At 36.6% G+C, this 25592-nt stretch overlaps 1 protein-coding gene across 4 annotated transcripts in view; it reads left to right on the top strand.

Annotated features, from left to right (window-relative positions):
- The window catches only part of NALCN (sodium leak channel, non-selective), a 314423-nt gene that overhangs the window by 83706 nt on the left and 205125 nt on the right, over positions 1–25592 (top strand). For all 4 annotated transcript variants that reach the window (XM_080660974.1, XM_080660971.1, XM_080660973.1 and 1 more), the window contains exons 8-9: positions 22282–22424; positions 22564–22668. In XM_080660974.1, coding sequence (XP_080517100.1) covers positions 22282–22424; positions 22564–22668 — 248 coding nt within the window. The remainder of the gene's footprint in view (positions 1–22281; positions 22425–22563; positions 22669–25592) is intronic.

The raw sequence follows: 25592 nt of genomic DNA on the forward strand, positions 1-25592 counted from the left end.
ATTCTTCAGGGCTGAGAAGTAGTCACATATCCATGTAAGATTTGCTTTGCTGTCATTGCTGTAAGTTGAATACCTGAAGGTAGATTTATTATACTGAATAACTTAGTAAACCCAGTACTAACAAGCAGAAAAATATGGAAAAGAGATCTTATTGGGATGCCAAAAAATGTTCTCATCACACAGGAGTGAGAAATGAGATGGGCAGAAAGAATAGGAGCCAGTGACTGTCATGAGAAACAAAAAGAATTTTATGTTAGGGATTATGTGCTGGAGATCAATTTCAATAGAAAAATACCTGTTACAAATCCACAAATGCACAGGAAATAGAATAACTTTTTAATGAAATTATAATTTTACATTGATAAATTTTCACAGCAGTGGACTACCTATCTACAGTAGTAAAACAGAAAGATGCAAATTGACCGTACCTTTGTGACGCCCACCAGCCAATCAGGAGTGAGTATGCAAATTAACCCAACAAAGATAGAAGGTTAATTTGCATACACAGGCACCCAGTGGCCGGGGGTGGGATGCTTGCATTGTCGCCATGGCGACAACACAGGCATTTCACACCACCCCAGCCACTCTGGGCCTCTGGGCAGCATTGGAAGGAGGAAAGGCGGCTCTGGGGGCTCCAGGTGGAGCAAAGGCAGAAAGGTGGCTCCTGGCCGGAGCAAAGGCTGTGCTGGCAGCCAGAGTAAGGAAGGCCCATTCTGCATGAATCTTCATGCATTGGGCGTCTAGTTTAATATAAAAGTAAAATTATAATTAAATAATTTTTCTGATATTAATAGAGTCCACATTTTAAAAGGCATCTAAATTCAGCCTTGTTTGTTTTTATATACACAAATAAATTCTTTTTTCTACATAACAAATGAGTATTTTCTAACTGTGTGCTAGTATGTGTGTAAAATATACATGGCTGCTTGATTTAAAATGTTTGGTCTCATTACCAAGGTAAAACATATGCATTCTAGGAATGTCTGAAAATGTGAAACTGTGTAACCAAAAAAATCACTCTGAAACATGGTTTATATACAAGGTAGGGGAAAAAGTAGGTTTCCAGCTGTTCATATAGAAAATAATATAATAACTAATAAACAATAAGACAAGAATAAACTGTTTCACATACTCACAACTGTAAACCTACTTTTGCCTCACCCTGTATTTTCCCAAAATGAGATATGGTGAAATATATTTAGTCCCTTTGATTCAGAGGGTAAAATATTTTCTGAGCATTTGACTTACTTAAAGCAGAATGCTTCGCTTACAGACCAAAAGTGTGATTCCTGTCTGGACAGTCCATATGATGGAGTCCAATCAGCCCTAATACCATTGTTGGTCTGGCACAGGATGAAGCAAGGGTCAAACTAGAGGTGGCCAAGAATAATAGGCAGGAGAGGCTGGAGGAACTGAGAGATCCTGGTGATGAGGTTCACTGAATAGAGCAGGTGAGGACTGGAAAGGCTAGTTGCCAACAGAGAATAGAGATTATGAGCACTTCATGTATCTGGTTGTATCCTTGGGGGTTCCTTCTGCTTGCCTGCTAAGAGACACTTCTGACAGGCTGTATTTCCCATTCATGTTCAACTTGAGGTGCGTTTTATCTGCAGGTACTTCTCCTCTAATTGTACCCAGTTTATGACTCCCAGTCTCATAGCAACCTCCAGCAGCACATTACCCACAGATGGGTAGTCATTAGGTTCTTACTGAATTGTATTTTCCTTTACTTCGGTCCATGTTTACTAAGGCAGAGATTTCTGTTTTTATGGGTCATTTGTCAGCTTTGATGAAGTCCCGCCCATGTGAGAATGTTCTTGCCCAGTGTCATATTCTTTCTACAAATGCATTATGTTTAATTGTACCCACAAAACTTAAAAATGTAATCATCATTTTTTAATTTTAGAGAGCTCTTATTGGTGAGTTATTGAAAACTATAATGTTTTCTTGAAGAGTTTCCTAATCTGGACTTCCTTAGTTGCGTATAATTCTTATATTTTTATCTTACTAAGAATAATAGAGATATCAAGTACATAGATCTTGGGATTTAATTGCATTTTTCTGCTCAAAAGCCAAGTCATTAAAAAAAAAAGATGTCATATCTCCCTAGTTAAGAGGATAGATATCCTTCATATAGTTACATTTCTCTAATCCGAAAACTTTTTTTTCCAGTACCAATAGAAAATGTCAAATGCACCAGCTTCACTGTGTTCTAAAAGTATTTATGCTTAAGGATCCTTAACTTTTTCAGAAAGAGAAAACTGAGCAATAGAATAATCATTTATTTTTGTTGATGCCAACATAATCTTATCTTGGTCACCATGTACTAAGTTGTCTGGGGATACAATCTTTCATCTCTTACATTTATCAGATATAGACTGAGCAGTGCATGCAAGGTACTGTTCTAGGGATGGGAAGTGGGGAAGGGACGGGGTAGAGCAGATTAAGGAGTTTGCAGTCTAGTTTGGCAGATAGGTTTGTAAATAATGTACTTCTAAATACTACAAAAGCACAAACAAAGGAACATTTTTTCCCCTCAACTATCATGGAATCATCCCAGAAGAATTGACATTTAAGTGAGCATCAATAAAAGAAGTAGGAATTCTTTTAGCTTTTTTTCTTTTAAAAAGGGATAATTCGTGTATATATATAAAGAATAAACATAAGCAACATGTACATATATTGTGTAAACATAACATTAAAACAAACACTCGTTAGCGTACCAACCAACTTAAAATACAACTTTCCTAAAACCCTGCAGTTCCCAGGGTGGTCCCTGGCCCCTCCAGAGGTAGCCTGTCCAGGAAAAGGTAAGAGAGAGAAATGGAAGAAAGAAAATTCTGTATTTCAGAAATCACACAACCTCAGAAATTAAATTGCAGAACTCTTTAAGTGATCAGTTATATTATAGGGAATCTTGAGTGATACAGGAGGATGTACTAGTAATAGGCCAGCTGAGGCAGACCAGGGAGGGTCAGGCTGAGTAGTAAAATAGTAAATGAATCAGGGGCAGTCCCCAGCTATCAGAGCTAACCAGACCATGTCACAGCTGCGTTTTACTCATGGGTTTAAATCAATGGTGCTCATACGGGAGAAGTCAGGTTTTCTGGATTGTGTTCCTAGTGCTCATTTGTCACATGTAAATTGGTGATCCAGTGCCTAACAAGGGTGAAGCAGATCAAAATTCTTAACTTCACTCATTCTATAACATCTCCAGATGGCATCTATTTCCTGATTAAAATTTCTTGCCATCATCATCTCATGAAAGTATCTTTAGTGCATCTTATAAAAATTTTCATATCAAACATTATTATTTATATCAATAATTATCTTTTCTTAAAAATACTTTTTTTAGCCCTAGCTGGGTGGCTCAGTTGATTGGAGCATCATCCTATACAACAAAAGGTTTCAGGTTCAATTCTCGTTCAGGGCATATACCTAGGTTTCGGGTTCGATCCCCAGTTGGGGCACATACAGGAGGCAACCAATCAGTGTTTCCCTCTCACATTGATGTTTCTTTCTCTCACTCTCTCCCTGCCTCTCTTTATAGAATCAAAAAACATACTCTAAGGTGAAAATTAAAGAAAAAAAAGACTTTTACTCAAATAAGTAAAAACAAATTTAAAAGACTAGAACAATCATTTAAAATATTTGAATAAACAATTTCAGGAGGTAATAGGAAGTCCCTGAAGTTCCCCCAACTACATTTCACTTTGGTTAATTTATAGAAAGCCCTAAAGTGATGCTAAAAGGAGGAAATACATTGAATACTATGCATTTCGATTAAATGTTTAAGAATAACTGAAACATTTAGGTTAATTATGCTAGGTAGCTATAACAGTTTATTTAAAAAATGGAAGGGCATTAAATAATAATCTAAAATTATGTCAAAATTTTTATATTTAGCCTTATAAAATAAATTATCTGCATCTGTCATTAAAACAATTTTTATCTATTTTTTCAACCTACTTATTTATATAATCTTTTCATTTATTCTATTTTATCAATTCTGTGGTAATCTACAGAATGACATAATTTTAAAATTAGTAAAACTACAGTGGTCACCTAGTCCTAACCTCTGAAATCTTTAGAAAGGGAACACATAAATGGAATGTTGCTTTTTTCTCTTGCAATATATGCAAAAAATTAAAACAAGAATTTTCCAGGGTACAGGTATAAAAGGGCATATTCTTTATAAGAAAGCATAGTGCTGACAGATGGCTAAAATTGCTTTCCAAGGAAAATTTAGTGTTTGAACTTAAGAAAATGGAAACTTTCTTTGCTGGACCTCACATAATATTTTCAATGCTTATTGAAAGTCAGAAAGATGAATGTGGAAATAAGATGTTATTGAAAACATGGCATAAATAGGTGACTTTGAGAAATCACCAAGATGTATCTGCCCAATTAGACATGGTAGGCAGTGCCAGAATTCTGTGTAGGTGAAAAATAAACCTGGAATCCTTGGAAGTTGCTCTAATCAAAGTGTCTCTCTCACTGGTTTATGTGAAATGCCTAGGTGTTTCCTTAAGAGCTCACTAGGCAATCTATGCAGTTCAATTAGACTAAGGGTCATTTGAACTTAGAGGGATAATGTGATCTATTTGTTAATTAGTATGATGAATTATACCATTGTCATCTATTGCTGTGTAGGAGAGGAAAGGATGGGACATATAAGTTCCAATGAGAAAAAAAATGAGTCTAAATTCAGTTCAGTAATTCATGTCACTTGAATATTGGGTGGCTTGGGTTATCTTTCAGTTCGAACACATGCATGACATGGAAAGAAGGCAAGGAAGAAGGTAAGAAACCCTGTTCCATCCATCAGTTATTTCAGGATAGATGTGGGACTTACGGTAGATAAGTGGATATTAGATAAGAAGGAAAAACAGTATGGGCAGCTTTAAAAGGAGGAGTCAACTCTTGCCAACTCTGAGTACTCTCTCTGCAGTGATTGTTAATTTTTCCCCTCTTAGAAAGTCTGTGTGAAATTTCTAAGTATATGCTTTTTAGTCTGTGTCTTTATATTTAAGGAACATTATCAGTATATTAATTTATATTAGCTATTACTTAATATTAACTCTTATTAGATTAATTGATATTAGTGATTACTTTAATAATCATTACAATTGATTAATCATTATCACTAAAAATCAATTTAAAATAATAAATTAATTTTCTTAATGCCTTTTTTGAGAGATTACATGTTTACAGGGTATAGGCAAATTCTTATTAGGACAATTTTCCTCTGTTATATTTTAAATTAATACAGAATTTCTGCTTTAACAGCTATATAGAAACTTAGTATAGATAAGATTGTTCTGTCATCTGTGTATTCATTTAGCCTTATTATCATTTAGGATGATTTTTGAATCTTTTATGAAGGGTAAAATATGAAATATCTTGTTGAAATTAAGTGCTACCAAATCTACTCTTCTAGTAATTCTATTAGCAATTGATCAATCAATACATAAATAAGAAATTTTAAAAAGGAAAGGAAACTAGATTGGTATGGATGCATTCTCGGCTCCTGTCAGTTTCCACTTTATTTTCTAAAGGCCTGCAGAGTATGTAGATATTCTAGGATTAATGGTTATTTTATAATATTGACCACTCTTCTTTCTCAGAGTCCTGGCTGCATTGAGTTTTTGCTGGTTTAATAATAGTTCTCATGTTTACCATTTTTTCTCAAGGCTTATAACATATTTACTAGTAATTTACTTGATGCTTATTGTGTAGTGTTCTTGAACTTCTGTGATTGGGATACCTTACCTGCCTTTTCTTTCTGTTATGCCCTTTATTTCATCATTCCCAACCAGCCCTCATGAGGGTGTCCGATCCAGTTTAAGGATGATCTTCCTCAACACGTTAGATCAGTCACTCCCTTGTTTATCCTTAGGCTCCACAAATCATTAAATCAAATGCCAAAAATCATTATTTGTTAGAAATTTTGTGACTTTCATCCTCACCTTAGCCCTGGCACGTTACATACAAAGGACTGTCCAAATGTATTTGTTTTTGGTTATACACCTCGCCTTTAGTCTTTTGCACATTTTTTAAAAATAAGAGCTTTTCAGAGAATCCCTCATTAGCTGCCTCAGTTTCTTTAGGAATTCTTTCATCTTCTGCATTGGAATGATTTGTTTTTGTATTGACTCAGTGTAAAGCCTCTCTCTATCTTTCATCCTGTGCCCTTTTCGTTTAAAAAGCTTTTCTTTCCTCTTCAAAAGCTTTTAGGGTTTTATTGGAGACAGTTTCTAGGACACATTACTTTCGCATCTGCCCATCACTGTCCTCCACCCTTCAGTGGGAAGTGTAATTAATAGGTGTACCCTTGGATAAGTACACAAGTGTAGATACTCCAAGAGATGACATATTAAATGCAAAGCTCTGCTCGCCTACCTTTGTGCGGGATCCTACTGCTCTGGGTTTTAATGGAACATAAACAGTGGGTGCAAACTGTATTAGTGGATCGGTGACTTATGACATTCACTTTGATCTGTGTAATTTCTAATTTGTACTCAGTTGAAAATTTCTTTTGTGCATTTGTTCAAATAGAGAGGATAGAAAGCTGTGTGATGCCTGGGCATATGTGGGTGATGGAGGAATAGGATATTCTCTAGGTAGCTACCCTCTGGATGTGGTGGTTGTATTTTACTAGAGGCTAGAGGGCTCTCAGTAATGAATGGTGTAGGCTGCAAAGTATAGATAACATCTGCCATAGAAAGAACACATCAGCAAGGTGCCACCTGCACCTACATTAGTCTGGCCCTTGCCTCAAAATTTCACACCTACTCCTGGTTTGTTTTGATTTTTGGCTATTTCTGATTCATGCAGCAAGCTGATGACAATGAGATTTTTTTATACATTCCCTCAATGAATATCCTATTATCTGATTCAGTTTTTATTTTAATTTATTTCCAGTGTATGTGTATGTATTTCTTTACAGTTTTTCTATGACTTTCCTTCCTGGCCAATCAATTATTTGAGAAAATATTTTTATTCATTCAACATGTTATTTATTAAGGACCTGCTACAATATAGTGAACAGAACAGAAAACAATATTTGCCCTGGTGGAGCTTACAAATTCCATAAGAGAAAATAGGACATCATCAAGATAGGTGAAATAAACATTTTGCTATGTGCTGAAAAGCTTTAAGGAAAGCAGGCAGTGGGGGAGAGGATGCTGGAAGCAGGGACTTGTGATTGTAGATAGAGTGGCCATGCAGGCTTCCTTTAAATTAAAAAATGTGATACATGTGCTGGAGCAAGCCGTGTGGCTCCCTGCAGGAAGAATGTGCAAAACTGAGGGAACATCCAGTGCAAAGGCCCTGGAAAGGGAGTGTCCTGGATGCTCTCCCCTGAAATGAGGAGGTGCGTGTTTGGGAAGTAAAAGGTAATGTGGTCTGTAAGGTAACAAGGGGCAGATCGTTGTAAAGCATTACAAGTCAATGCAATGACCTTGGCTTTACTCTTAAGTGAAGAATTGAAGTCCTAGGGGCATTTTGAACAGAGGAGCAGCAAGACTGATCAGAAAAACCCACTTGCTCTGCTGAGAACAGACTGAAGGGAACCAACAGCGAAGAAGGGGGACCAGTTAGGAGCCTGATCTAATAATCTGCATGAGAGATGGCAGTGGCTTAGACTGAGGTGGTAGCAGTGTGTGGGAACCACGCCAGAGTCCCCAGATAGCCAAGGCCACTCCGAGTGTGAAAGGTCTTCTTGTTACTATGCCGGAATGTCCAAGGCCACTCTGCACTGAGATACCATAAACAGCGGCAAGGCCACAACTATCTCATGGTATGGTGTGCTATTCTGTAACCCAAATGATTGAAGTAACTATTGCCACTAAGCTTCTTTGTCTAAGGAGTAATATACAGGTTACTGACCAGCTACCATCCTAGAGAGAACAGCTAGGAAGGGAAACAGCTGGAGAGCTCAGACGGAGCTGAGAGCTGGTACTGCCATGATGTAAGTCTAAGAGCTCCTAGAGAGCTCAGGTATAGCTACCATGTTAACCAGTCAGTGTGCTGGGCAGGGGAGACAGGACAAGCGGCTGAGCCAGAGAACTCAGGTATTGCTAAGATGTAAGGTGGTGAGTTTAGAGGCAGCTTGCTGCTGCTCAGGTAATAATTGTGGGTACAGAGACTGCTACTACTTCGTGAGAAAGATATGTAGTTACCAGCCAGTGTTCGGCTGCCTGTTTTATCGACTGTTGTGAAAGACTATCTTGTCTAATGGCTATGTGGCCACTGGCTTCTGCAATAAAGACTCATTTTTATACACCCACAACTTCTCATGGCTTCTGTGTGTAAGACCTGGTGTCCTAGGAGGTCCAGCCCTTAGGCAGAGGGGCTTGGACCCTACACCTTTAACTAGTGAGCAGAAGATAAAGGAGGAGCTTGGACTAAGTTCCCAACAGTTAATACAGTGGGCAGGGTTTGAGAAGGAGCCTGCCCTGGCGTAGTCGGAAAGGATTTAGAAGAACATATGGACTCAGGACAATTCAGAGCAGCAGCGCTGAGCAGTGCTCTTGCTGGCTCTGACACAGTGGCAATGGGAGAAACATTCTAGATATATTGTGAATGTTGAGTTAATTGGGATTTACTGATAGATTGTTTAAGTGTCAAAAGGGAAAGGTCACTCCAAGTTTTTGGCCTGAGCTTTTATATAGAGTTGCTATTAACTTCCAGCAAAGCACGTTCGGGGGGAATATGAGGACCTCAGCTTCGTCACATGTTAAGTTTAAGGAATATAATTGGACTGAAAATGTGATAGCTGGTGACATTTCTTCACTCACATTTTTGTTTTAAAACAGAAAAGATGATTGAGTAATAAAAAGTGCACATGATTAAACTTAGAAAACATATTCTTTGACAAAAATGGGTCAATGAAACCTGTTTAATTTTGGTCAAAAATACAAAGTCAACAATGGCCGAGAAGAGAATATTTCCTATAAAATAAAATGGTCAGATATGCAAAAGTTGGGTGATGTGAAACCACATGACATTATTCTAGAGTTTTGCTAAAAATAAAAAATCATACTGCTTTTGGAATTTTATGCTAACAGATAAAATGGATATAGGGTGCTCAATGTGTTGCAGTAGCCAATGAGTATGTTTTAATTGACAGTTAAGGGAATGTAGCCCTACATTTTATCAAACTATGTAGTGTCAGATTTATATCTCACTGAGATGGCCATTATCATGATCATTTGTGAGTTCAAAATACTTGCAATGGTTTTCCAAAATAACTTCCTGTTCCAGTACTAAAATTTTTCATATTTCTTTGCCTAAATAACACAGTTCAGACTGGTAGTCCTTTCCAGTATGTGAATTCCTGTGGGTGTGTCTGACTAGAAATGTTGGTTTGTGTGGTGTGTGTATTATTCTTAGGACTCTGCTATATCTTAACATTTTTCAGTAAGAAAAAACACTCTTTTGGCAAGTTTTTTAGAGCACTAAAATGATATAAATTAAAGTGTAATTCTTATTCTTGAGAAATAATTTATCGCTTTATATCGCTGAATCATACTATTAGTCATGAAACCCAGACCCTATATTTGAAAAGTAACAATCTTATGTTTAAAGTATATTCTTTGATCATTTCAAAGAATCTTAAGCAAGTCTTTATGTGACATTAACTTGTTAATTTTACCTTGTTATTTCCGATCTATGGTTGAAATTATTCTTTGGGCTAAGAGTATGTGTAGAGTATGAATTCCTATGGTTCAGCATGCCAGTAATTTAGGGCAAGGTAAATAGAGTGGTTTGTGTGAGGGAAAAACAAATAACGCTCTTTAATGGAAAGCCTTTTAAAACTTTGCCTTGTTTTATTTCCCTGAACTATCAAATATGTTTCAGATATTCGTAGGAGATCCTGAAATGTCTATATGTTAATTTTTAGCATATTTTTCCAGACTGACATTCCCCTGGACAGCAACCATTCCTGGGAAAAGTGTCCATGGAACATAAGCTACTTTGAATATTAGTCTATGTGATAGTGGGAATAAATTAAGCTTATGAGAGAACGTTACCAAAAAAAAAAAAAAAAAAAAAAAAGGCAAGCTTACAAATTAATTTTGTTCTGAGTTACAGTCTCCAGTGGGTGAGTGGGTGAGCTCTGCTCCATGAAGTCACCCAGACATGCATGACAGCTCTGCCATCCCCTACATACAGTTTCCAAGCTTGGCCCTAGCTTGTCTATTTCTAGGTGAAAGGCAAAGGAAAAATGAGGCCAGGGAAAGGGATTTTGTAGATGGCTCGGAAGTTGCCCACATCAGGGAGAACTTTGTCACAGGGCCACACACACTTACAGGGAATTCCAGGGAATAGATTCTCCAGCTGAGCAGCCCAGTGCCCAGGAAGAACTGGGAATGATCTGGAGGGACAACTAGCAGGATCTGCCATGGGCTTAAACAAGCAAACAGTCAATTATAAATATCTTCTAAAAACACAGTCATTTTGTTGAAGTCAAAAACAAATCTATTTTCCATAAATATTTTTTCTATTTTATGATCTACTTATCAAATGATATACTCGTATCATGGGATAGTCTTAGCATTTCAGTTAGTACTACTGAATGAGCAGAGGGTTCCCCAGAACTAAACAAGAGTTACTTTTGAACCTTGTGTTGTTCTTATTTACCTAATAGATTCTCCCCATAAGTGAAAGTCATTAAAATTTTGCTGTTTTTAAAATTTTTGACCTGGAGTTAAAATGATCTCCATCTACTCTTGTTAGACAATAATTAGAGAAACATAAAGGATATTAAGAGAAGTCAGATAAATGTCTTTTCCCAGCACAAACAGAAATACAAAAGAACCATTGATAATCCAAAAATGCAGGAATTTTCACCTCCCCTCCCTTTCCTTGGGCTAGTCTGTTTAATTTTAAAAGCAGAATCTTGCTTTTACAAAATATACCAGACAGGAATTTGTTCAAATTCCTCAAAACCAAGCCAAGAAAAGTTTCAGAAAGTTCAGACATGTGTGGCAAAGTGGAAAGAACATAGTTTTTGGAGGTAAGCATAGTTGCAGGGTGATCCTACTCTAGACACTCCATTCTGAGTGACCTTGGGCAAGTTTCTTAGCCTCATTGAGCCAGAGTCTCCTCATTTATAAAATGGGAGCAATAAGAATGAACTTGCCAGTTTGTTGATATAAAATAAAACCATATAAAGGACCTACCATTAATAAGATGGTTCACTCCATCTATGTAATCTTAGAAAGTCCCAGGGAGCTCAAAGTTGTTGTTTTTTTGGCTTTGTTCCCAGGAGTAGTCCATGGTTTCTCACGCTACCATCCCTCCGTCCAGAACCTCACCATTCTGAGGCATGGTTTTTCCCCATGAGACTAGGGGAGAGAAACACCCAAAGATTTTCATAATGGTGGCAAGAATATGAAGCTGGGACTTTGCTCTGGCTAAGTTTCTGGCAGTGATGGCCCAGAGCAAACTGCTCGTGCCTGCTGCTCGCCACTGATATTGTCGGAACAGCATGGGCTCCAAGGCTGCCCCATACTTGGCTCTTTCAGCAACTGGGGGTATCTCTTCAAAAGCCCACCTTTTACATCAGAAATTAATACCTTACATTGATTGATGAAGAACAATGAGTGTGATTATATACCCACTGAATAATGACTTAAATACAAGATTATTAAAGCTTTAAATAATTAGTCCATATTTCAGAAATATTTCTCTGTGTGTTGGGTAGTGTTAGGTAGTGTTTCCTGGGATGATTTTTCTGTAGTTCTCCTGACCAGGGATAAAATGTTAATATCACCTCATCAGGCACAGTGAAAATGTCTGATTACTCTCTTCATGTCATGAGCCAGATCCTTGCTAGAAAGGGTTGATTGCTGACCAAATGAGCTCTGGTCTGGTGCAGCAGTCTTGCCAATGTGCCTAATGGGAGTGTGGAGAGGACACTTCATTCCAAGCATAAGCAGGCCAGATCACAGCTGCCCAAAGCTCTCTGGCTTTGGTTAAATTTGTTGTTCTATTATATTAAAAAAAAAAGTACTGGAACCATAGCCTGTGAATGACTAGTTTTTTCTTTCTCCCTCTCCACTGTTTTATTATCAATATATTGTGTGTGTATAATGCTGCCTCAGGGTTTATTGTGAAAAATCAAACTGTAAAAAGGCAGATAGTAAGGTGTAAGGAGAAAAAGTTATTAGTGGGTGGAATTGGCACATGGCACAATACCAGTAAAAAGTCGTGTGCTGAAGGAAATCTCTGTTCTCAGAGCCTTGTCTGACCTAGGGAAGGGCAGTTAGGTGACTCCTTCCTCTATTACAAAAGCTGAGAAAAAGGGGCTAAGAAACTGCTGAAGGTTACAGCCTAGGACTCAGGCTGACTGAAAAAAAAAAAAGGGGGTGAGATTTAATAATAAATAAAACAGTTATACATATAGCAAATATTAACCATATATTTCAATAATCATGTTAAGTCTGAATGATATAAATATAACAATTAAATGACAGAGACTAAGAGAGTGGATAAAATAGAAAAAGGGGATGCAAGTAAGTAAAGAGTAAAGGAGATCCAATATATGGTGATGGAAGAAGATTTAACTTTGGGTGGTAAACACACAGTGCAATATACAGATATTATATCATAGAATTGTACACTTGAAACCTATATAATTTTATTAACCAATGTCACCCCAATAAATAAATAAAAAATACCCAGCCAAATACGTTGTCTACAAGAATCCACTTTAACTATAAAAACATAGGATGGTTAAAAGTAAAAATAACATTTCATGATAACACCAATGAAAGGAAAACTGCAGTAGCTATATTCATTTTATATGAAGTTGACTTCAGAACAAGAAATACTATCATGGAGAAAGAGGAGCATTACATAATTATGTAGGGGTTAATTCTCCAAGAAATCATAACAAATCTTAACATGTGTGCACGTAAAAACAGAGGATCAAAGATCTTAGTTCTTGCCGGAACCGGTTTGGCTCAGTGGATAGAGCGTCGGCCTGCGGACTGAAGGGTCCCAGGTTCGATTCCGGTCAAGGGCATGTACCTTGGTTGCGGGCACATCCCCAGTGGGAGGTGTGCAGGAGGCAGCTGATCGATGTTTCTCTCTCATCGATGTTTCTAGCTCTCTATCCCTCTCCCTTCCTCTCTGTAAAATATCAATAAAATATATTTAAAAAAAAAAAAAAAAGATCTTAGTTCTTGCCCACTTGAGATACAGATTCAATACAATCCCATTCAAAATCCCAGCAAGTTTTTGTGTGGATATAAACAAACTGAATTAGAAATTTATATGGAAATGAAAAAGTCCTAGAATAGTCAACATTATATTGATAAAGAACACGGAGAACCGACACTACTCAAATTCAAGATATAAAGCTACAGTATCAAGACAGAGTGGAATTTGTATAAAACAGAAAATAGATGAATAGAACAGAATGAACAACAAATATGGTCCCATAAGTAGTGAACTGGTCTTTGATCAAGGAGCAGAGGCAATTCAATGGAGAAAGAATGGTTTTTCAACAAATGATGCTGAAGTACTGAGCATCCATGTCAAAAAAGTGAATCTAGGCACATCTAATATACCATTCACAAAAATCAACTCCAAGTGGATTATAAACCTAAATGTAAAATGCAAAACTATAAAACTCTAGAATATAGCATAGGAGAAAAATCTAGGTGACCAGGGATTTGGCAATGGTTTTGGTTTTGGCAACACCAAAAGCATGATACATGAAAAAGAACATTGATAAGTTGGACTTCCTTAAAATTAATAACTTTTGTTGTACAAAGACATTCTTAAGAGGATACAAAGACAAGACACAGACTGAAGAAAATATTTGAATAACACAAACCTGATAAAGGACTTGTATTCAAAATATATAAAGAACTCTTAAAACTCAATAAGGAAATACACAATCCAATTAAAACATGAGAAAAATATCTGAATAGACATCTCACCAAATAAAATACACTGATGGCAAATAAGCATATGAAAATATACTCAATATCATCTGCAATTAGAGAATTGCACAGTAAAACAAAAAGATACCACTACATACCTAGCAGAATGGCCAAAATCCAAACAGGAACACCAAATGCTGGCAAGAATGTGAAGCAACAGGGACTTTCATTCACTGCTAATGGGATTACAAAAATGGTACAGACACTTAAGGAGACATTTTTAAAAGTATTTTTACAAAGCTAAGTCTTACTATCCTATGTAATAAAAGGCTAATATGCAAATTGTCCCCTTGGCCAGGAGTTCGACCAGGGGCGGGGTGGGCTGGCCAACCACCCAAGGCCCCTCCCCCTGGAAGGCCCTGCCCCCAATCTGCCTCCCCACCCCAATAGGGTTTGGGGCCAGCCCACCAACTGCCAGCAGCCCCTCCCCCTGGCAGGCTCCACTCCCGATTGGGCCAGTCATGAGTGGGCCAGCTGGACCCCACCCGTGCATGAATGCATGCACTGGGCCTCTAGTGTGATATATTTTGCTTGATTTTTTGAGAAAATAACATTTATTTAGTGCTTTAATTTTTACCATCAAGTATCATCATTCCCAGGATGGTTAACTGGCTGACGCAATGTCATGTAGCTAAGAGGTATTGGATAGATTATTAGGGAAAGTAACTGAAAGCTAATTATGGCTAAATGTAGTTTGTATTATTTTTTTTAAGTCAACTAACAGAAAATAAATTTTCAGGAAACTTTTTGATCTAAATATTCTGGTTCCTCAGAGGCAGGGGGGTATCTGTCATGACCTTTCCTTTGCTCCTCTTAGTCCCAGCCTACATGGAAATTGCCAGCCAGAGGCAGGGGGTGTTTTAATTGGCATGTGGGCTCAGCGTCCTTGGAGCTGTTCTACTTTAATACCTAAACTTCCCTGCCAATGTCAGCATCCGGCCTTGTCAACACTTTTTTCCATTTCTGAACACTATAGTTAAATCTTTCACCTCTCTTTTTTTAAAAGTATTTTATATTTGGAACTTAGAAGTTTAGAAATTTTCTGCATCTGAAGAAATATGTTTCAACTAAGTGTCCTTATTACTTATTTTAAAAGTTTAACAGAAATATAAACATATATATATATATATGTTTATATTTCTGTTAAATATATATATATATATATATATATATATATATATATATATTTATATATGGCCTTTGATTTTACAGCAAAATTTTAGTGCTATGAACAGTGAGATTTAAGGTAACAGATAAAGTGATTTCACCAGTGAGGCAAGGTTGTGCCAAAAGAGTGCTTAACTGTAAAGAAGAAAGAAAGAAAGAAAGAAAGAAAGAAAGAAAGAAAGAAAGAAAGAAAGAAAGAAAGAATAGAAGAAAATTTAAGCTAAGATTCAGCTTAAAAACATAAGGTTTATAAATGCATTTTAAAGTGCTCAAAAGAAAGAAGTCCTTTTTATTTGTTCTAAGTTCTGGAATGGGAAATAAAAAAATGTTGCTTTGTTATTTCAAAGGCTTGTCAATCCTCAGGCTGAGTGTGTATGGGTCATTAGTTGAGCACGTGAATGGATTGTGTGAAGATTATTATAATCATTAGATTAACCTCACAGCCTATTAGGGGAAATAGTTGAGCTAATTATCTTGGAAATATAGTTTAGTAAAATTAAACATCATTTCAAAGTATAGAAAACATTGTTCATAAAGTCTTTATTCCTTAGAAACATCCCATGTAATTTCAATCTAGCTGGTTTCTTATTCAATCAACCTCTATAATTCAGGATAGGCCTTTTATTCTAATTCTGGTCTACTGACCTTATCCACATTTCATGTATGTGGATAAATTCATCCTTAGTGGCAAAGATTTATTATGTTGAATCCAGATGTCCACCTTAAGAATACAGGTCTCTCACTGTTGTTTGTTTTTATTGTCTCATGACAAACAGGTGTACTTTATAAAACCATTGTTGGGTAAAATTTACCGCCACGGATCTAACTATCAGGATCTGAAAGTACAGTTCACCTGAAGAGTTCATGGTGAGGTGGTGTGGGGAAATTTGGTGGAAGAAAAACATTATAGAAAGTTGCAATGAATATCATAACTGACCATTGGATCAAATATTTTAAATATGTGGTTGACATCTCCATAGAGATTTTATACCAGAGAATGGGGAAATTACCAGATGGTGAAGGAAAGTGAGAATTCACCAAAACAAAAAGAAAAGATTTCAATATAGATTTTGTCTTCCAAAGGTGACCTCAAGATAAAAGTTAGAGTTGAATTTGAGAAGCCAACATGCTGTTTGAAATGTGGTTGTTGCTGTTTAGATTCCATTGTTGAGACTACACCTACCTGTGTCATGAGTAATTTAACAGATTTCTATTCAACACCCTGCTTCATGGTCCTGACAGAACCAGCATCATGAACATGGACTACAGATAAGTCCATTTTTGTCTGTGTTTGTCCATGAATAGTACATCAGTGGCCTCATCTTGATACAGACACAAAATCTGGAAAACTTGCAAAACATGTGCATTTGTGGTTTGTCTTGGATAATTCAGAAAGTGCCACTATAATTTTGGGTAAGGAAAATTTGGTGCTATTTATTTCATTCAAAATATGTAATGTTTTTTAAACTTAGTTACTATACTTGTAATAATTCATTCCCCCCCAGTCATCTTATACAATTGCAGGAAGTGAAAAGGAACTAAGATTTTTCTTCCAATGTGTAGTGGTTGAAACAAAAAACCAATATATATTAATGTAATGGTACCATTGAGCTACCGGTATGTAGCAAATATGTTAACAAATGATGTGTCTTAGGATCTAAAAGCCTTCAAAAATCTTGAAAGATGAATAAAACATCAAATTCAAATGCAAACTATTGTAAATATAGTAAAAAGAAAAAGCATTTTTAGGTCTCTCATTTGGCCCAAAATTGTTTAACCTCTGAACAGTTTATAATAAGCCAAAGGAGAAATTTTGATAAATCTCACAACTCTTTCATTTTTTCCTGTGTTAAGTGAGGAAATACAGTTCAGTTTAAAATACTTAATACTGTTGCAATGCACAGTATACATCCATACAAAAAGGCATTATTTAGCCCCAGATGCTATTAGTGTCAAACTTAAGGAACTCTTGGTTAGAGTGTCAACTAAGTCAGTGGTGCCTCTTTGATGGGTAAATTTATTTCCATTGATACTTCGGGACTTAAATAAAGTGAATTCTATCTAAATTCAGACTGACAGTACAACCTACCTTTGAATGGTTTCAACAAATTTCCCTTTAAACTATGCCAAGTTCTTTTATTTTTTCCTATTCTTTCTGTGGTTTAATAATAATATTGCTCTATGGAGCAGTTCTAGATTTTAAAAATAAAATTTAAGTGGGGAACAAGTTATATGTATGCAAATATAGCATAAAAAATGAAAAACAATGATCCCATCTTGAACAAGTTGTATTTCTAATAATGGGAATGTGCAAAGATCAAGCTCTTTATGGGTCCTCTTCATCGGCCACCTTTCATAATTGACTGTTTAGTCATTGTAACTGTTTCTGAGAAAATAACCATCTGTTTGGTGTTTAGGATGGGGATGACATCTTTCCATAGTTAAATCTACTCTTTAATTTAGTGAGGTAGCAATAGATCACAGATATTCACGTGTAGTGGAGGAGGAATATGTAAGTTTATTTTCTTTTCAACTAAAGGGAATACTCAAACTGGAATGCAGCAGCGGTAAAGACAATCAGCTGATTCTCCAAAGGGTGAGGTCCAATCAGAGTCAGCAGGAGGAGCAGAAAGAAAATCATCCTGCTATAGTAGAGAAACTAATGTTCTTGAGAGACAAGTACGTTGTCATTATGCAAAGTCCTCCACTATGTCACAATCCATGCAGTCTATAGGAAGTTCCAAGGTGAATATTTATTTTTTAAATGTAGGCTTGTAGGTCTTCTTATCCAATAATTCAAACCATCAAAGGAAGAACAAATGAAATTAGGGGAATTGATGAGCTAAATATCAATGTCGTGATGTTGCTTCATATACAAGTTGAATTTGTGCTTTGAGAATTTGGGGGGTCTAAGAAAATTGTGCTGCTATAGGAGCTTCCTAAATATATTTTTGGAGCAGGCTTCATTGTTCTCGAGTGAGAGAATGCATTCCTATTCCTAGGCACTATTGTAGAATCATTCATTTAACAAAAAAATGTGTTCTTTTCAGCTCATACCATAATTAAGATGAACTAAAAGTGTTCTGTACTGTATCTAGAAAAATATTTTGTATGCATTAATGTAATATTTTCTAGAAATTTCCCATGATAGATCAAACAATAGAGGAAGACTTTGCTGTTTATATGTAGCATAGACTTTTAAATTTATATATGTGTATGTGTTTTAAGTAAATTTGGAAATCAGCAAAACATAGTCAGTTATAAAATAAAGTTCTTTCTCCCCAAATACATATTTGAGCAATATTCATGGTGAGAAAGAATTTATTAAAAAAGCAAATATTTGAGAAATATTTGTCTTAATTATATGATAATTATTTAATTTGTCAACTCAGTGCTTCTCATTGCCAGTTTAGAAGTGAAAGATACAGTTTTAACTTGTAGTGCTCATACCTAGTGAGGAAGGAAGACATATTAACAAGTCAGTGTGATAAGTGACATGATACAGGTGACCTTAGGGGTCTCCACGAGGACTGAGAACAGGCACCTAGTGTAGATTGCAAGCAGATGAGGTGAGCTGGGCTGAGTTGGGCTGGGTAGCCACAGAGAAGTCAACTAGGAGGACAGGGTCGGGAGTAGGGGTTGGGAGGGCAGACAGAGATAACAGGATGTGCAAAATAAGTTTGAGCAGCTAGTTTCTTCCTCAAGTTGTCTACTCTCAAAGAAAATAGGACTATCATAAATTTGAATTTTGTCAGTTTAAATATTGCTCAACAATTTGAAAGTCGTTTCAAAATTGATTTCCTTTTCATACTCTTTGCAAAGTCAGGAGTAGAAAAATGATGAAGAAAGACTGCCTTACTCAATTGCCTTTGCTGCAACTCAGTAAAATCTTCAAAGCCTTTGACCTAGTGTGGTTCATATATATGGGAAACACTTTCTTCAACAGTCAGCATTTTCTTCAACAGTCAGCATTTTCTTCAACAGGAGATTTCTGGTTACATTTTTATAAAATCTCATCTCTTTGTATCAATAAATCCTATTCTTTGAGCCTCACTATGCATTCCTACTTCTTCCACTTTTTCTGTGTCAAATTAGGAAAATGGAATAAAAGCTTCAATATTAGAAATATTATTTTTTACTTATTTACAAGTAGCATCTTCCTTGTAGATGTAGTAAAGAAGGATCTGGGCAAGTAGAGGAAGAATAATTTCAGTGTTCCTCTCAAATTTAATCTTATATTGACAAGCCACTTATTTTATCTGTAAATGCTCAATTCGTAAAGCTATTAAACTTTAATAGTGCTGTGCCAGCATGGCTTTGTGATTGAGCATCAACCTATGAACCAGGAGGTCATGGTTCAATTCCTGGTCAGGGAACATGCCTGGATTGTGGGCTCCATCCCCAGTGCAGGAGGCAGCTGATCAATGATTCTCTCTCATCATTGATGTTTCTCTCTCTCTCTCTCTCTCCCTCCCTCCCTCTCGGAAATCAATAAAAATATATATTTTTTAAAAACCTTTAATGGTAATTCATAATGAATTTCTGTTGCCACATTCCCATTTTAATTCAAATAACTACAAAAAAATAAGGGATACAAATTTTTTGTTTTATGTTTAAATTGCCCTTCACATCCAAATTCATAAGAGCAAAAATGTTATATGTATTTAGTATATCTGAATTACTAATGGAAACAGTCACTTCTCTTTCCTGTTGACATTTATTTTTTGTACATGTTGTTCTTCTCTAAATCATCTTCTTGCATGAGTTCCTCAATATACTATAAACTTAGTCACCATAGACCCTCAGAAGAAAAATGAACTTTATTCAAATTAAAGCTAATAAAAGAAATATGCAATTTTTGAAGTCTCAGTCTCAAGCAGGAGAAAATTTAGGTAACATTATAAAGAAAAATAGTTTCAGACTGGACTTGTTGACATGGGTTCAACATCTGGTTCTATCACTTTTTACCTTGGACAAATTAATTAACTCTAGTGACCTTCACTTTCCTTTTCTATAAAATGTGTGTGATAGTATCTGCCTTTTTACCCACCTACTTACCTACCTGACTAATTAGAGATTAGCATTTAAGTATGTAAAAGAGTCTTGAAGCTAAATGTGTTTTACAAATTCTAGTTATGCCAAAGACAATCAATGAACAAAATATTCTTAAAGTGAGAGGCACTGCATATATGAAACTATATTTTATACACAGTTACTTAGTATAGATCAATGCATAACAGGCTTTCATTCTCTCTCTCAGCTTTTCTTTCAAGTTTGTTTATTTCCCATTTGTTCCCATTTACTGCTAGACATTTCTGCTATTCTGCATGTGTTGGTATTCACTGATGTCTGATTATTCTTCCTGCATGCACAGGCCCAAAGGGACAGTCAGTTCTCAGCCAACTTCAGTAACCTATGTCTTACTTTGGACATTTAATCAGATGCATATTCTGATTTTAAATTTCTGTGTGATTAGAGCACGCATAAGTGGATATTAGTTTTATATACTATAATAACTTAACTGATAAATTTATAGAGTGGAATTTACTGTGGTGCCAATTTTTTCAGTTTTATGAATGACAACATGTATCACATTTGCCTTATAAACACCTTTAATTCATTATTATTATTTCTGTTTTCTCACAAAATGATATTCAGCAATTATCTTCAATTTTTATAATAATAAGTAGAGGCCCAGTGCACGAGATTGTGTGCGGTTAGGGTCCCTAGGCCTAGCCTGCGATCAGGGCCATGTTCTGCCTGTTCGCCAGTCCCCAGTTCCACCCCGCCACCGCTACTGATCAATTGGAGCCAGAGGGCTGGAAGGAGGGACCAAGAGGTCTGCCTTCCACCTGCTTGCCAGTTCCCGCCACGCCACTCACCCTGGTTCCCTCATTAGCCATCCCCTGATCAACTGGAGCCTGAGGGCCAGGGGGAGGGACCAAGAGGTCTGCCTTCCACCCACTTGCCAGTTGCCACTGCCATCAATTGATCAGAGTCTGGCTGCCCTGATCGAGGTGTTGGGGGCATTCTGGCCAGGATCAGGCCAATTCGCTGGCTGCAGTGGGTGTCATAGCAACCAGTCATTAGGACGTTATGGTCATTATGGTCGTGATGGTGTTACGGTCTCTGGCTTTTTATATATAGAGATAGTACTAACATGTATTAAGTATACACCATATGCCAACCCTGTAAAGAAATGAAATCACTTAATCTTCACAACACTTGAGGTATGTGTTATCTTCCCCCCATTTTACAGATGAGAAATTTAAGCCATAGAAAGGATGTCAGGAGGCAGGATATCATCACAGTTAAACATGCACACCCCTTTTTCAGAAAGACTGGGTTAATTCTCATTCACCTATTATTATCTGTACATCCTTAGGCAAATCCCTTACCCTTTTTGTGCTGTAGTTTTCCCATCTATAAAATACTGAAATGATAACACAAACTTCCTAATGTGAGAATTAAACACTGTCTTTCCTCAGAATGGCATTTTAGGTTCTCTTAACCATATGTTCAAAAGTCTGCCCACATATTTAGTGTTCATTTTCTTTCTTTCCATTATCAGTGGTATTTTTAATGAGACAATCCTCTCAGAAAATACAAAGTACTATTTGATGATTTAATACCTTATATTTTGGTATTTAGTAAACATGGAATCCAAAGACAGGCTCCAACATTTTAATTTTTGGAGCCTATGATACTTTAATCTCTCGATGAGAAAGTAATTTCAAGTGAAACCCAGTTCCCAGATTTATTTCATTTTGGTTAAAACTATAGCAAGTCCCCTTTAGCACTCTGCAGGTATTAAGCCCCAAGTGGCATACTTACATGATAACATTCCTTTTTATTATATCGCTGCTTGGCTTAAATGTTCACTTCTTTTCCCCATTATTAAATGCACTTACCAGCTAAAGATATAACATAAAGTTATTTTATTGCTAGAGCTATTAAATTGTCTTAACTTGAAGTCTGGAACAACTTTATTAAAATCCTAAGAATAAGAACAACAAAATGTTGCATGTTATTTTAGCCTTTTAGAAGGTCATTGAGAAAATGATAATGGATCAATATTGATTGTGCTTCTGAAAAATGATTTTTTATATCAAAAGTCCACCATAATTCAGCCTGCTCTCCTCTCTCTTGCTAGGCACCAGTATCTTCACAGTCTACGAGGCCGCCTCCCAGGAGGGCTGGGTGTTCCTCATGTACAGAGCAATTGACAGCTTTCCCCGCTGGCGTTCCTACTTCTATTTCATCACTCTCATATTCTTCCTTGCGTGGCTTGTGAAGGTACTGTAAAAATTCGTCTGTGTTTCCTAACAATAAAATCTGTGTTTTCTGACAGCTTCTGCAGATCTTTTGTTTTAGGTTAAGATTGCCCTCTCTCATTCCCAGTCTTTGGTAAATGTGGTTTGTAATTTTCTTTCAGAATGTGTTTATCGCAGTCATCATTGAAACATTTGCAGAAATCAGGGTACAGTTTCAGCAAATGTGGGGATCGAGAAGCAGTACTACTTCAACAGCCACCACCCAGGTACGGTATCAGGAGATGATGTCACAACCCATTTAAACACAGACATTTCTATCTTCACCATCAATGGAACTTGTTGGAACTTGAGGGAGCCCTGTTACAATGGCCTTCTGCAATCAGACTCACTGAGGGACTTATTGAAAAATAGAAGTGCAAGGACCCAAACCCTGAACAACCAATCAGGCCTTCTGAGTGATTCGGGCAATAGCACCTATATTTTTATCAGCTCCCTGAGTGGTTTTGATACAAAACTAGATGGCCACCACACTTTTTTATGTACTTTTGATTTGATTCTGCCATCACCAGTCCTTAAAGAGCTTGCAGATAAAACATGGAAAATGTGTAAGTTCCCATTTTTATAAATGTTTATTCATATAATTGAAAACCAATACAATGGCACTTATGTATAGAATTAGAATTTTTGGAAAATATATTTCATTCAGAATGACCCAATCACAGTATAGCAAATTATGAAGGCCACTCAACCCCAAAAGCATGCCTATGATTTTTGAGAAATCACTATATATTTGGAAGGCTTCTCCCTATGCTCCCAAGAAGTGGGAAGTGCCCTAGAATTTGACAAAAAGTATCAGGGCAGTTGTTACATGAGAGGGCAATTCCGATTCAATGACTTTGTTTTTGGTTTTGTTTGGTGTATTTGTGTTATGTTGTATGTGTGTGTGTTTAGAAAGAGAAAGGACAGGTTTATATACTATCTTCTTCTAGTATGAATCTTTATAAAAGAGAGAGAAAATAAACATTTATGAATTGAGAATGAAATTACTTTAATGCCTTGTAACTATTTTTTTATAAGTTTATAAATACTTTTACAGGTCTATTGGTACAAAGGTATTTGTGAAAGATCCAAGGTACACATTTTATTTTTAAAAGCTTCAAATTATTCTTCTAATAATTATATGCTAATGCTATTAAACATGCTAATATTTGGAAAAGCCTTTGTGCAGCATCTTTATGATGCTGTGAAAGTTTGAATTGTCTAGCCCCGTGGTCGGCAAACTGTGGCTTGCGAGCCACATTGGTTCTTTGGCCCCTTGAGTGTGGCTCTTCCACAAAATACCACAGCCTGGGCGAGTCTATTTTGAAGAAGTGGCGTTAGAAGAAGTTTAAGTTTAAAAAATTTGGCTCTCAAAAGTAATTTCAATTGTTGTACTGTTGATATTTGGCTCTGTTGACTAATGAGTTTGCTTACCACTGGTCTAGCCAATTCATTATAAATGAAATAGTAGTAATAATATTCAGTTTTGACAAACAACTATTCAGATTTCCATGAAAGATTTTTAAAACATCTGGGCTATTTCACAGGTGGCATGTAGGAGACCCTCCAAAGAGTCAACCACATCTAGTTCCTATTTCTTCTCTCATCTCTTTTAGTAAGCTATGAAAAATAATAAAGTTCCAAGTTCATTCTGACATGTCTTCTAAGTAAGGTGACAACCTCTCAAAGGTGTTTTCTGCTATATATATATATATATATATATATATATATATATATATATATATAGCAGAAAACACCTTATATATATGAAGAGAGACAGACAGAGAGGAGAGAGAGAGAGAGAGAGAGAGAGAGAGAGAGAACTTAATAGATCAGAGAACTATGAGCTCAGCACAGAACTTACATCAGTGTTCCTGAGAGATGACCTAACATGTCTTTAAAACCATATTATGCTTATTAAGTGAATCTTATTTATAAAACCACAGCTGGAAGAGTAGTGTTTGGAAGTGCCACCAAATTAGCCAGCAGTTATCATAGAAAGTGAAATGTGAAGAAACTGCCAGCAGAGTTGTCCAACGTTGTTTTGATGCAAAATTGTACATAATCTGGAGGAAGAAGCTGGTAATTCAGAATTCTGTCAGATATGCATCTTGGTATTCAGTTAAGGTAATCACACAGAGAATTGTGAAAAACCTTCATTAAAAAAAAATGCTGTGGCTGAGGACCCGGTTGCTAAGCAACTAATGAAGCTCCTGCAGCAGCCCTTGGTGCAATACCACTTGGGCTGCCTGGAAACAGGCCCAGCCCCGCCCCTCCCCGCCCAGCCAGTCTGCAAGTGGCCCAGAGGCTTTGTGTGTGTGAGGAAGGAGAGAGACATCATTTGCCATGATTCTGTCACACTTGTAAAATCTGACAGAACTCTGTGCACAAGAAGCTCTCATACAATGGTTTAAAACAATAAATCACAAGTTTCTAATTCTAATAAAACAGGTAGAGTTTAAGAAAATAAAATAAAGACAGTTGTATTGTAAAGCACACAGCTGTTCAGAAATGAAGGCAGTTCTTGCCTTTTCATAGTATTTGGAACACTTGCTGCTTTTCTATATATTATTCTCATACAAGGGCTAGTAAGGTCCCGGGCTTGATGCACCTATGATATTTAAGTCTACAGATTTTCCCAGGGGGCTTTATGTGTAGAAAGAAAATTATACACATCAACAGGATAAGGAAGGATCTTTCTGACATCTTAGGTGGTTCAATAGGAATTTGCTCTGATGTGGACTGTTCTGAGGCAAAAGAGAATCCCTGGTGAGAACTGTGTTGTTTTTAAGTAGGAAGAGGCAACCTGCCTCAGAGTCACCGCATAGGAACAAATTACAGAAAAATTAACGCTAGAGGTCTTATGGAGGCCACAATACAAAATGTAATAGGAAAACAAAAGGGAAATGATATGGACACTTTCAGATTGGTAATCATTAATTTGCCTGAACTCTCATGGGGATGGTGATATTTTATACCTGCATAATTATCAGACATGGGTCACTGTGGCCACATGTTCAGTTGTATGTTGGGTTAAAATGCAAGAGATTCATACAGCCATGATGTAATAGCCCCTGGTCCCTCAACAACAAGACTACTACCCATGCCACAAGTTTCTAAGGATCTCTCTCTCTCTTCCCCTCTCTCTAAA

This window comes from Plecotus auritus (genome assembly GCF_963455305.1).
Source record: "Plecotus auritus genome assembly, chromosome: 3".
Classification (NCBI taxonomy): Eukaryota; Metazoa; Chordata; class Mammalia; order Chiroptera; family Vespertilionidae; genus Plecotus; species Plecotus auritus.